Source organism: Glycine max, chromosome 8 (genome assembly GCF_000004515.6).
Source record: "Glycine max cultivar Williams 82 chromosome 8, Glycine_max_v4.0, whole genome shotgun sequence".
Lineage (NCBI taxonomy): Eukaryota > Viridiplantae > Streptophyta > Magnoliopsida > Fabales > Fabaceae > Glycine > Glycine max.
Window position 1 is genome coordinate 16,711,270 of NC_038244.2, and position 12,787 is coordinate 16,724,056.

Here is a 12,787-nt window from a genome sequence, read left to right on the forward strand (position 1 = left end):
GGCAGGGCGCTACCAGACGCGTCAGGGGCGCTACCGTGCTGCTACTGTGTCACATCTCGCGTGCTGCATGGAAGCGCCTTCCTGGGGGGCGCTTTATAATAAAAAAACAGACCCCCTGGTAAATAATTGCAAAACAGCCCCTATTTGGTAAATAAAATGTAAAAGTGACCCTTTTTGGTATTTTTGCCTCGTTTGAATGCCCCAAGCCTTGTCTCGACTCTATTGTTACGAACTAGATATGTGAAACAGATACGGTTTCCCAATTGTATTGACACAACAATAAAATCATCTCAGCACATTAAATTGTTCCTGTGCATTTAGTTTTATAAAATACATTTCCGCGTTTTTGATAAACTACGACAAGCGTCAAACATGTTCGTAAACCTTTGATGCATCGAAATCATCTTAAAATAATTAACTTAAAAATTTGATTTAAGAAAGCAAACAAATCGAAGTAAAGAACGATTCAACCTTGTATTGAATTTTCATGGGAATAAAAGTAAAATGCTTTTAGCAAGCTTGTAATTCCAATGCACAAGCCGATCCTATTTCATAAATAGTAGCATATTTTACACTAAATACTCTTAAGACAACTCAATCGAGTCTGAGTCAAACTAAAACAGCAGAATAAACTACTTAATAACACAATGGCAACCTAATAAAGATATGAAAAGAGCACAAGAACTTTCTAACAAGATCAGAACCCATCATCACATGAATCCCCAATCAATACAAACACAAGGTAATACCCGAGTTCCCAAATATGATATAGCACGATCCATACTTCAAACATAACATATTCCTTAACATTAGCAAAGTGATTTGTAGCAGGGTTATGTTTCTCTCAAGATACAGATACTACAATTAATTAACAAAACATATGTTTAGTAAGAACAAAATCTATGCCAAGGCACAAAAACTCAAACAAATTGTTGACAATAATTAACACCCACTAATAGCCTTTTCCTAAATTGATTTAAATACTATTTATTATGCACCACAATACCGAAAGAAACGCCCAAAAAAATTAGCCAGAATATGGATGTCAAAAACTCCCATTGAAAAACCAAAATTCCTTACAATCCTCATTTCGAAATACAAAGCCACTACATATTAAATGAAATTAAAACGACAGAAAGAAAATGTGTTCCAAAGAGTTTGGCACCAACACAGAAACATTAACTCCTATAATTCACTGACCCAGCAAAAATTGCTGTCATTCATTCAAAGCTTAGGCAGAGGCAGCAGCTCCTCTCTTCCTGGGTGCAGCTTCGGTACCTGATTTAAAACCACAACGTTAGCAAAACCTCAAACCCTAACCCTAAACACTATATAAAAACATTTACATAGTTAATTACAATTTACAACATACCCTCTCTGAAGCCGCTCTTGAATCTGCGAGGCACGTTACGCAAGTACCTCATCCTTCCAGTTCCGGTGGTCTTTCTCCTAATGGCCTTCACGCTCCAGTTATCTGGAACAATCGAAACAATTCAAAAACCGAGTTTTTACACGAACCCTATTACTTTAACAAGTAAAAAACTTACATTTCCTGGTGCGCGCAGCGGGGTAAGCGCACGCAGAGCAACGACTCTTCTGGAGGTGGAAGCTGCGGCGGCCACACCTCACACAGAGGGTGTGGGTCTTGTTCCTCCTCTTACCGAAACTCCCCGTTCCCTTACCCTGCAAATTCGCAATTCAAACACCATCATCGTCATCATCACAAAATCGAACTAATCTCAGATCCGTTTTTAAGAGAAATAAACAGTACCATCGTAGCTGCAGATCACAAAAACCCTAATTGGAGGAGCTCTCTATTCTACGGCAGCTGAATGACGAAGGATTTATTTATATGTGCCACGACGGTATTACTTTGGGCCTTTTTGTTTTACTTTAGGTTTTTCTTCGTTTTGGGCCGCAGGCCCAATAATATAACACGAAAAAAAAAGAAAAAATAAGAGCGGTGAAGTTATTTTCCCGCCATTAAGTGGAAATAAAAAAGAGTAATCCCAATCGAATTGTACTCGTAAGGCATAAGCATCGAAAATGGAAGCGAAGGAAGGAACACCAAAATTCCCAGGGTTTCCTTTCGAACCCTATTCGATTCAGATTGATTTCATGAACAGGCTTGTATGAATCTCTCAATCAAGCTGGCGTGTCTATGTTGGAAAGCCCAACTGGTGAGAGGTATAATTAACTACTGATTCTTCTATTTTCGCGGTGACATAGAAATCAAGGTTTGTTTATTCGATTCAGTTAGATGAGTGTGTGATTGGTTATTATGTATATGGAACTTCACATCATACTTTAACTCAAAATGTTAATGTTTAGATTTATACGTCTCTTATTTATATGATGTTCAATTTTTTCAATTTTATTTTATTCGATGATGTAAAACTTTAACTCATACTTATACTCCAAGTTGCATCAGTTTTTCAAACTCAAAAAAACAAGCTGTCATTAGTCCCTTCTGCAGATCTTGTAGAAGTTCCATTATATTCATTTCTAAGACTTTCGTCATTTGATTTTATACTTTTTACTTCACAAATGCTCTTTAAAAGAAAAAAGGGGGAAAACCCCTTGAAGTTGAGCAGAGTTGTAAATAGTTCAAATTGTTTCATCAGTAAGACATTTAAGATACTAAAATGAGTTAGCAAATCAAAACCTGGACACTCAACTTGCGTAACTCTAGCCTGTATAGTTGACGTTTGGCCGTTTTCATCATCAGTGTGCGTGATAGATATACTTATTCATCTGAGTTTTCAAGCAAACTTAAAAAATTGCCGTTATCCTACACTGAATGTACATTTTTTTTTATGGAAGAGCGATTCTGCTAGGTAACATTTTATCTCCAGTAAGGGTTCTCTGGGGTTCATTTTACTTAGAACGGGAAGAAATTCAAGCCACTTAAAGTAATGTATTATGAAAAAAAATGAATATTAAACATTATTTACACTTATTGGAACCATTGGATTTTAGTAGTGCTCACTATCCGTTTTTTTTTATAAAAAAAATTACAATGGATAATTCCCTTTGAAATATATTAATAATTTGACTTTCATCACCATCTATGGCTCATAGCTTAAGCCATTTATTAGCCTATTGACCAAGAATGCGATAAACACGTTGGTTCCCTATTCAATGATGAGAGAATTGATGTTGGCTACTTGGCTGCAACTTTCTTTGGGGTTTAGAATTAGAAACTAAAGTGTGTTGATCATGGACTCAAGGGCAAGTACGGTGTCAGATATTTTACTTTTACATGCATAAAATCAACGGATCTTGGCATCCAGATTTCAATATAACTTGTTTTACATGCCTGAGCTCTAGCCGGTTTCTCGACCTCTGTCAAGTCCCAACATATATTTTTTCATTCGCACGAACAAAGAATCGAATTTCAGATCACATATTTAAGAAATAAGTTATCTACCATGTCACATCATATTTTCTGCTTCTATTTGTATTTTTTTTAATCACCAAAATATATTAATATAGGTACCAGAGATACCGATAGAGACACATACAAGAGAGTGCATAGCCCAAATTTAGAGGGAATTTTTTTATAGTACAGCAACCATAAATCCAGACTAACCCAAATTTAGAAAGACCATAAAAAATATTTTGTTTCATAATCAAAGATAATTTGTAGCACTTTCCATTCATTCCTTCATCCACAAAAAAAAAAAAACTCTAGATATTCTTTTTGGTACATTAAAAACAATACATATTTAAGGCTTTGAAAAAGGTTCCTTACTTTCCTGTCATTGGCATCAGCTCGAATTTGAAAAGAACAAGGGTTCACTAACCTTGAAATAATTGATTAGTAATTACACAGGTCATTTTTAATCAGCCTGGCAGATCTCACGGGTATCCTCATGCCTTATAGCCTGTGTTTATGCTTCCAAATAAATGTCAGTTGCCAGAGGTCAGTAGCTTTCTTCACAGGGCAAATAACATTTCAAAGAAAGCAATAGGGATGTGCCAAACTCTTACAAGTGTTGATGCTTTAACTTCATAGTTCTGTACAGAGGTGGGTGAAAGAATTAAAACACTCGCAAGTGTCCAATAGTGACCCCAGTTCAGCAAATGGAATGCACTCTTCTCACTGTAGATTGGGGACCATGCACCCATTTCTTACAAAATAATAAGGTTTTCTCCTTTATAAACCCTTGGTATAGATGGTAATTTAGGAAATTATGCACCAAGGAGAATCAATCCAATGATAAGTGAGACTTAAAATAATTTAAAAAAAAAATTTAAATATGTTAAGCCTTTTTACTAACAAATGTAGCATTTTTTAATATATGGGATATTTTTTACTTTATAAATACTAATAACAAATATTTTTTTGTTGATGAGCCTAAAGCATAAGTTTTAGTTGTTTTACCATTAAGCCAACCGTAAGACCAACTTAAGATCACTTTTATTTTTATTGGAAAACAAAAATTGTAAACTTCATTTGCAAATATTGCATCCTTTGGATCTAAACTGGACTTCATACAGCTGCATTTGCAGCTGCAGAGATTATGTTAGGAGTTAGGTGGTTAGTTAGGACACCTATGGAGTAGTTAGTTAGTAGAAGGGTTAATCATTTAGAGAGGATTTGAGAGGTAAATAAATACTTAGGAGGAGTGGATGAAGTAAGGGAAGGGACACTATTTTGTATCATTTGAGAATTGAGCTTTACTCTTTGTGAAAGAAGAAACCTTTGGAGTTCTTTTGCGATCAAGAAATACCATGATTAGTTGATTAACTCCTTTCTTTTCTTTCCTCTAATTTTTAATATGGGTTCCTAACAGATTCTGTTTCCTGTGTACCATTAATTATTCTCACTGACATACTGAATTTTCTGTTAAAAGAACTTTTCAACAGCACTTTGTCAAAACAAGACTAATTCCAAAAACCTATAATCTCATATATTTAAATATCTTTAACCAAGAGGAGTAGCACTTCAAAAGACTTTGGCCATCTAACCTGATATTTTTCATATTACCAATTTACCACACAGTCACGAGCTGAGAGGGACACAGAGCATGAGAATGAGATGCCGTAGACAAAAAGGTAGAATTGAAAGCTAGCCAGAGGAAACACATTGGTTTGTCTTTTTGGTGACCTTAATAAACAAGTTACCAACCACACTTGTATTTAAATGTGGACAAAATTGAAGAACTAATAAACCAGACGACTAAAGGCACTCCCTTTCACAGTAAAACCACAAATGCTGCTAAGAGAAACATTTCGCAAGACCAAGGTTTTCTTTAGCAAAAGCTTCCAAAAATTTTGGTCTTTCTTCTTTGGAGAGTACCAAAAGCTTCCCAGATCTCTTTCCTTCAATCCATTCCTTTCTAGAGTTGGCAATGCAAGAACTCACACAAGCGACCAACTTTACAATGATATGCTGCAGTCTGACCTTGGCAGAACAAAGATGTATGGTAACAACATGTCCATGACAGCAATGGAAGATGCTCAAAAGAGCATCCATGAGGAGAGAGCACAAGAGAAGAAGAACAAAGGTAAAAAAGAGTACTTAAGTTCACAAAACATGAACAAGAAAGCTCATGTTTTAGCACAAAAGATGAAGGCAATGGATATGATGGATGCTGGCGATCTAGAGCATGTGCTAGACATAGAAGAGGTTCTCCACTATTATTCGCGCCTTAAGAGCCCAGTCTATTTAGATATTGTGGACAAGTTTTTCAAGGACATGCAATCAGAGTTATAGTGTATAGAAGATCAATTTTATTCACTACTTTGTGCTTCTTATTTTCCTTTTTCATAGTGTGTTTTACTAATGAGTCTGTTTAGTTTAACTCCCACTACTCAGAGCTTACTTTTCTTCGGGGATACTTTCTGGTTATCGGTTGAATTTAATCCATATTGTTCATGCATAACGAGTACAGTATAAGAATCTAAAATTTCTTGTTATCGGAGTGAAGGGGCTTCCGTGAGAGGATGAGAGGGGTGAGGGATGAAGGATTCTGATTCTCTGATTCCACTCCTCCGTTTTCCTTCTTTTTTCTGCAAAATTAATGTTATGTTTTCACCACTTCCTCCCTCATCTTCGTTGGGGTTTTTGCATAACAAAAACTAAGAGGACGACTAGTGGAAAATTAAGGAAAGTGAAAATCTCATTTAATTAGAAAGTATTGATTTGCCGAATCTGATTCTTATGGTTGAATGTTTGTCGTTTTAAATGACGAGTGGATTGGAGGAAATTCAAATTTGATTGTTGTAAAATTGACATGAAAGATTTCATATTTACTTATTCTTCAATTTGTGTTTTTGAGTCTAGTAGGAAGTTATTGTACACATCCTCACACTTAAGTCTCAATCATTAGTTAGTGGGTTAGTTAGCTAACATACTACCTTTTCTTATATGTTCTATAAATATTTTTATTTTTTGAATTTTTTTTAACAATCAAATATTTAATGTCAATCATTTTTTATTTGGTTAAATACTTATTGTTCTAGAATATAACACAATTGAGTTATCGTTACAATAAATAATTAATCATTTCTAAATGTTTGTAATAATAAATAAGTCAATGACAATGACAAAATTAACATTCTATACTTTTAAATATTTAAAAATAAAAATTAATATCGTGGAGATATATGTTGATTGATTAGTGATAAGATGTCATATACTAATTGTCACGTTATCACTTTACATATACATCCTCCTGATAATTTATATTTTAAGTATGAAAAATTTAATCAAATCATTATTTTACGATAAATTTATAATTGCTTGATTTTTTTTTACAAATTTAATAGGAAACATGTATTTTTACACAATTAAAGGGAATATATACATTAGTGGGGAAGAAAGATAAAAAGAGAAAATAAAATAATAAAATCACATGATATAATTAAAAAGAGAGAGAGAAAATTGTCAAGTAGATAAAAAATGAAATGCAAAAAATTAAAAATTACTTTAAAAAGTTGCCCGCGGAAACTTCTATACCAAGAACTATTTCCATTGACTTTGCGCATGAAACTCGGAGGGTGCTAACGCCTTCTAATATTAATTAAATATTTTAATGTTTTTTCTATTATATACGTAGAAAATTCGAAGCTACTTATTATGAAAAATAATAAACTTACTATGTATGTTAACTTATGATTACGTGAGAATATTTATCTTCAGTGGCAAATCTATTTGAAAATATGTGAAAATTACTCACAAGATTTTATTTTTACGTGCACATATATAATATTTTTGTCACTTGAAAATATTAGTGTTATCCCCATAAAATATTTTTTTAAGATGAACGTAAAAAGTTATAAGAGATAATAAATTTACATTAATTTTATCATTTTATCTTTTTAATTTTTTATAATATTGACAATGAAAAAACTATAATATTTTTTAAGTCAAATTATGATATTTTTTTAAAATATGAAAATGCCTATAAAATAATTATAATTTGTAAAAATATAAGTATCTTAATTTTTTTTGCCAGATATTATGCCTTTTATAAAAATTTGTAATAATTTTCTTTTACAAAAATATTGCTAGTGATTTCTTTGTCTTACTAAAGAAAATTTTTAGATCCGTTTGTTATGTATAAACTATTTTCTTGAGAAAATAAAATTAAAATAACAACAATGCAGGTATGTTGGAATTAAATGTGTAATTTATATCAATTATTTATAATCTTAACTTCCAAACAAGGGAGATGATCCCACCACTCCCTCATGAAAACATCCAACCAATTTAGGGTTTAAAAGAAAATAGAAAAAAAAAAAATCATTTTCACTCCATTCTCTTCCAAACTACTCCCCTTCATTATGAATCACTCGACTCCATCCACTTAAAAATCCCAGGAGTCTCATTTAAATTAGTAACCAGCAGATGAAGCCAAAACGTTATGCTCCTTTAAACGTTTCTGGAAATGAGCTAAACGGGTTTGTAACTGCATGATGCTAGCTGCCTTCTGAGACAGAATGGCATTTAGTTTTGCTATATAATCATCCAGCTGATTACCTGGTTTATCTGCTTCAACCAAGAGGTTCATTTCCTGCATATATGTAGAGCATACATTAATAACAACTTCGGGCATCCCACTATGCACTCGAAGGATGCTCTAGCAACTTCGCATTTTTTGTAGGATAAATAATACTGAAACCATGGGCTGCATGCAAAAGATATTTCAACAAACTGAAATTTAGTGTATATCTCTATGTGCTCAATTTCAACTATGATGCTGTTAAATATAAAAAAAAACATGTGTCTTTACTCGACAGCTGAAATTTTTGGAGAATTGATTCGTGACATGCTCCATGTGAGATGAATATGTCGTCTAGAGTACGATCTTTGTTAACCCCCATTTTTTAAATTTAAAAAGAAGTTAAATTTTAGCATAGGATTAGGATGCTTATACCCAATGTTTGTCTTGACAACAAATTCATTAAAGATCATCCCTAATTATACAAAAAAAAAAAAAAAAAAGCAATTTGCTTAGAAGCTAAGTTTTGAAGACCCACCATTTTATATTAAAGCCATCAACAGCCTACACTAACTAATAGTCACATCTCACAAGTTTCGAAGGTTTCACGTATGCCCTATTACGTACTTAACATAAAATTTATATGAACAAATAAAATGTAAAAAGGAAAAACAGAGTCAATTTAAATACCTCTCTAACAATACTCATGGTCTCCTCTACTTGTTTCCGGTGCGTATTTACAAGGTCTTCTTCTTCCTGAAATTATGATATATACTTTTACTCAGTTTTGTATATATGAAAAAGTCATTTTTCAGAGTAGTCAGTAGCCTACTCTCACCTGTAAGAGGGCAGTCAAATCATCATCTGAATGTACTGTTTTAGGTTCAACTTTTGGGATGTCCTTCCATTTGATCTGATGATTGGGTTTCTTAAATTTTTCATCTGTTGCACTATATTGCTCTACCTTTTCATTTTTCTTCCATGATGGTTTCACCGGTTCACAGTAATCTTCAGGAGAACTAAATTCATCCCCACCATTTTCTTCAGGCCATGCATCAGCTGCGCGATCCTCGTAGGTATATGTATTAGCGGAAGACAAGGAAATAGTAGTTGATTCTTTAAGGTTAAAGTTTGAAGATAAAACATCCTTCTTAGAATTGTTCCCTTTTGATAAGCTTTTCACCCTGCATTTTCAATCATTTTGTAACAGCAAAATCAAAAGTTTTCCATTCTGTACATATCAGTGATTGCACAAGGAGGGGAAAATCAATAACAGAAAATTCATTGTTTGGTAGAAATTTCATTGTTACCTGTCAGCATATCTTAATGTATTCAGAGTATGTTCACATGAACCCGAACTTGGTGATATGCATGATATCATAACAGTGCGGGAATTACCAACAAATGAATCCCTCAGAACTTCAGTCAATTTACTGCCTCTGAATGGGATGTGTCCTTGGTCATTATCTAAAGCTCTTATGCACTCCTTTAAGGCAAGCAAGCTCTTATTGATCTCGGCACCTTCTATTCTGCATTCCATGTAATTTGGAACACCGTCCAAACAAACAAATTCATTAAGGCTAAGAAGAGAAAATCTGAGTTATCGTTAATGAAATTATGTTTCACAATATCATCTTTGCAGTTCCTTGAGACATACCTTGTCTGTTTGTCATTATCTGTGGTATCCGCTCCACGTTCACTTCCAGCAAGATCTATGAAGGACAGCTTCCCAACAACACGAGGAGGTTTGGATACATTTCCCTCAACTGATCTCTTGATAGCAAGCTGAAGTATTGCATGTGACCGTGAAGACTCCTCATTTGCACCTGTGGTGCCAGTACTTCTTGTGGCATTTCCTTGCTCAATCAGTTCCTTGATGGTCTCTACATCTGATACCCGGTACTCTTGCAAACCAACAATGCAAACTTGTTGCTTACCATCCTCCCTCATGCACAGTTTTCTGCAGAAGTACAATATTACACCTAAAGAATATAGAAACCACAGGTGCAAACAAGAAGGATCAAATTACTCACTTTCGACCATTAAGGAGATCAAAAAGCTTCCCACCATATATTTCAAAGAAACTCACAAACAACTGAAATCCCTGATTCCTATAGGTATGGTGCATCAATCTCAAGATGTCCCTTGATGCTTTAAGAGGCAGTGGCTTCATTGTGTAAGTTTTTCCACTTCCTACATAAGAAGAAAGTTATGTGTAGAGGTTCACAAATTATATTACTAATAGGATCATGACAGTATTAGTGCAAGCCAACAGAGTCACTTTGGCATGAAATAACAGCCACAGGAGAATCAAAAACTTACCATTACAGAATTCAAACATGTCTCTTTGACATAGTACAAGTGTAGACATAATAAAACCATTTAGGAATATCTATGCTTATTTTTCGAAAACTGAGAAATTGGCAAACAATCAAATTTGAGAGGCTGTTCTCACCTGTTTGGCCATATGCAAAGCAAGTTGCCTTCGTGCGTTGAAATATTATTGGAACTATGGGCTCCACTGTTTCACAATACACCTGAGGAAATCAAAAGACTAAAAATAAATCTATGTTGGCCTATGTATTTGTCCATTTATTCTTTCAACTAAACATTTAACTGCATTACAGTTACCTCATCATTTGTAACCTCTTCATTCAAGACGGCATCAAAAACAAATTCATGCCTCTCTACATACTGAGTTAGGTCAACCTGTAAAGCATTTAAATTTAAAAATGTTCAAATGAAAACATTTACTATAATACAATAGCCAAAAGCTTATAATATGCACAGACGTGTGAAACATAAATGGGTAAATATTAATAACTGAGAAAAATATGTCGTACAAATGCTAGATTTCTAGAAAGCTTCAACAATTACAATATAAATAAACACAGATAATTACAGTCTGTGGCTTTTACTCTTAACTGCAATTCTTGTCCTTCTAAGTACACTGTTCACTGTTTTCAAGTCAAGCATTTCAAATTCACTGAGAGAAAGATTTAGAATTATCAATATCTTAGCAACTTCATTCTTAATTTCTTAGTTCTCACGAGCCATGAGTCATTAAAAACTGCTTAATCAAATATTTTTCAAGATCAAAGGCAGTTATACCACATTAGAACCACGGATTTTTATTGCCTACTACACCCACCTTAAGTTTAGTCTCGTGCACTGTCAATGAATCTGAAACTGTGTCTATAATATCCTCCTCCTGCTTAGCTACCTCCTTCTTATTAAGCGGTCTCTTGCGAACCTGCATAAAATAGCAAGTTGCCAAAGTCAGGACAAAATTAAAATTCAAGCAGAGACAAAATCTATTTTTTATTTTCTGACACTACAGCAAATGCAGTCTTCAAGTTGAGAACCTCCAAACTCACTGGCAAACAGTCAACACCCTTTTCTGTTTCTATCTCTCTTCATCACATTCTTTATTATATCTCCTACTTTTTTCTCTTAGTAGTAAAATTTGTCGTACAAATAACGTTTCTGATTATGTATTAAGATATGCGAAAGAAGAACATACCACGACTTTAATTTTAGCCACATTGCTAGATTTCGCATTGTCCGCAGCAGCAAGACTATTGGAGACATTGTTTTCGGAAGCGCGAGCTCTGACAGTTTGTTTGCCGAAAATGTAAGGCTCGGAATCATACAAATTCGAGGACGTAATCTACAAAAATCACACCCAAACAATTGAAACAAAACCAAACAAGAAAGCTTAACGATGATTAAAACGAAATGCGAATGCATAATTAACCTGAGGAAGAAGCTCCGTATCAAAAGAATGGAGATCCAAGAGGCCGGGGCTGAAATCACGAGGAGAATAGTCTTCGTCGCCGTAACCGTTGGCGTTTTTCTTAATGGCGTAACTCCGAGGAGGCGTGGCCGGATCAAAACAATACTCATTGAAGCTCCTCTGCGCGTTGCTCCGATACATTCTTCCACCTCCGCCACCGTACAAATTGTAGTCCTGCAAGTCAAAATCACGAAAAGGGATCGAAATTCAGAACTGCAAAGAGGAGACCAGTGGTTGTTGCGAACAATAAATGTAATGAATCATTAATTAATTTGGAGAGTGAAGTAGTTGAACGTTAGGGTTAAACGAAAAAGGAGGAAGAGGAACCTGAAGAGGAGGAATGTGATTGGAGGAAGAGTCATTAAACCACTTGGAAGAGGCGTCGAGATAGTGTTCGGAGTATTGGCGGTTATGGTGCACCCCCGTCGCACCGGATCTCTGGGCTTGCCGGTTCATGCTTGATTCGAAGAGAAAAAAGAAACGAGTTCAGAAAACCTTCAAGGAGGAGCGTGCTTTGTAGTTTGTAGTGTAGAGTGAAACCAAAGATATTTAAGGTAAATAGGACCCAATGCAGTGAGTGAGTGAGTGGAGAACGAACAAACTAAAACAGCCTTTGAATATTTTTGAATCCGAAAGACGAAAGTGAGGCACGTGTGGAACGGTGAAACGACGACGTAGCGCTGGAGTGTGTTCTTTTCTTTTTCTTTAAGTTGTCCTATCATCGCCCACCGTCTCTCACGTGGATGGGGACCGCTAAGACTTTTGTGTATTTATCGTTGCGCGCTTGGCTCCTTCGCATTCAAAAATGCTGCCACCTTTCGGGGCTTTCTCAGATCGTGCCACGTGTCCTTTCGTGTAGGGTGTTGTTTTTCCTTTTTTTTTTTTAAAAAGGAAAAGGAATTGGATTCGGGAATTGATTGGGGTACCAGCATTTTTGCTGGCGCACCCACCAAATTTCCTAAATGTCAAAAATACACTTATGGTATTTTCAGTTATAAATAATAATAAGATTTTTTCATTTTTACAGTGCTATTTTTTT

The 12,787-nt window shown here is 34.7% G+C and overlaps 3 protein-coding genes across 3 annotated transcripts; 1 reads left to right on the forward strand and 2 right to left on the reverse strand.

Moving 5' to 3' along the window:
- Nucleotides 1-1,039: 1,039 nt before the first annotated feature.
- LOC100527725 (60S ribosomal protein L37-3) lies at nt 1,040-1,886 on the reverse strand. The gene is made up of 4 exons (XM_003531629.5): nt 1,772-1,886; nt 1,548-1,683; nt 1,373-1,474; nt 1,040-1,278 (listed from the first exon to the last, which is right to left on the reverse strand). Exons 1-4 carry the CDS (start codon nt 1,772-1,774, stop codon nt 1,232-1,234), a joined length of 288 nt encoding a protein of 95 aa, XP_003531677.1. The 5' UTR covers nt 1,775-1,886; the 3' UTR covers nt 1,040-1,231.
- Nucleotides 1,887-5,030: 3,144 nt separating this feature from the next.
- LOC100791011 (uncharacterized) lies at nt 5,031-5,810 on the forward strand. The gene has a single exon (XM_014779140.3). It carries the CDS (start codon nt 5,219-5,221, stop codon nt 5,720-5,722), a length of 504 nt encoding a protein of 167 aa, XP_014634626.1. The 5' UTR covers nt 5,031-5,218; the 3' UTR covers nt 5,723-5,810.
- Nucleotides 5,811-7,622: 1,812 nt separating this feature from the next.
- On the reverse strand, nt 7,623-12,423 carry LOC100813698 (kinesin-like protein KIN-13B). The gene is made up of 12 exons (XM_014779141.3): nt 12,076-12,423; nt 11,710-11,922; nt 11,476-11,622; nt 11,104-11,205; nt 10,584-10,661; nt 10,408-10,489; nt 9,986-10,145; nt 9,610-9,912; nt 9,263-9,481; nt 8,791-9,136; nt 8,643-8,708; nt 7,623-8,024 (listed from the first exon to the last, which is right to left on the reverse strand). Exons 1-12 carry the CDS (start codon nt 12,202-12,204, stop codon nt 7,845-7,847), a joined length of 2,025 nt encoding a protein of 674 aa, XP_014634627.1. The 5' UTR covers nt 12,205-12,423; the 3' UTR covers nt 7,623-7,844.
- Nucleotides 12,424-12,787: the final 364 nt, after the last annotated feature.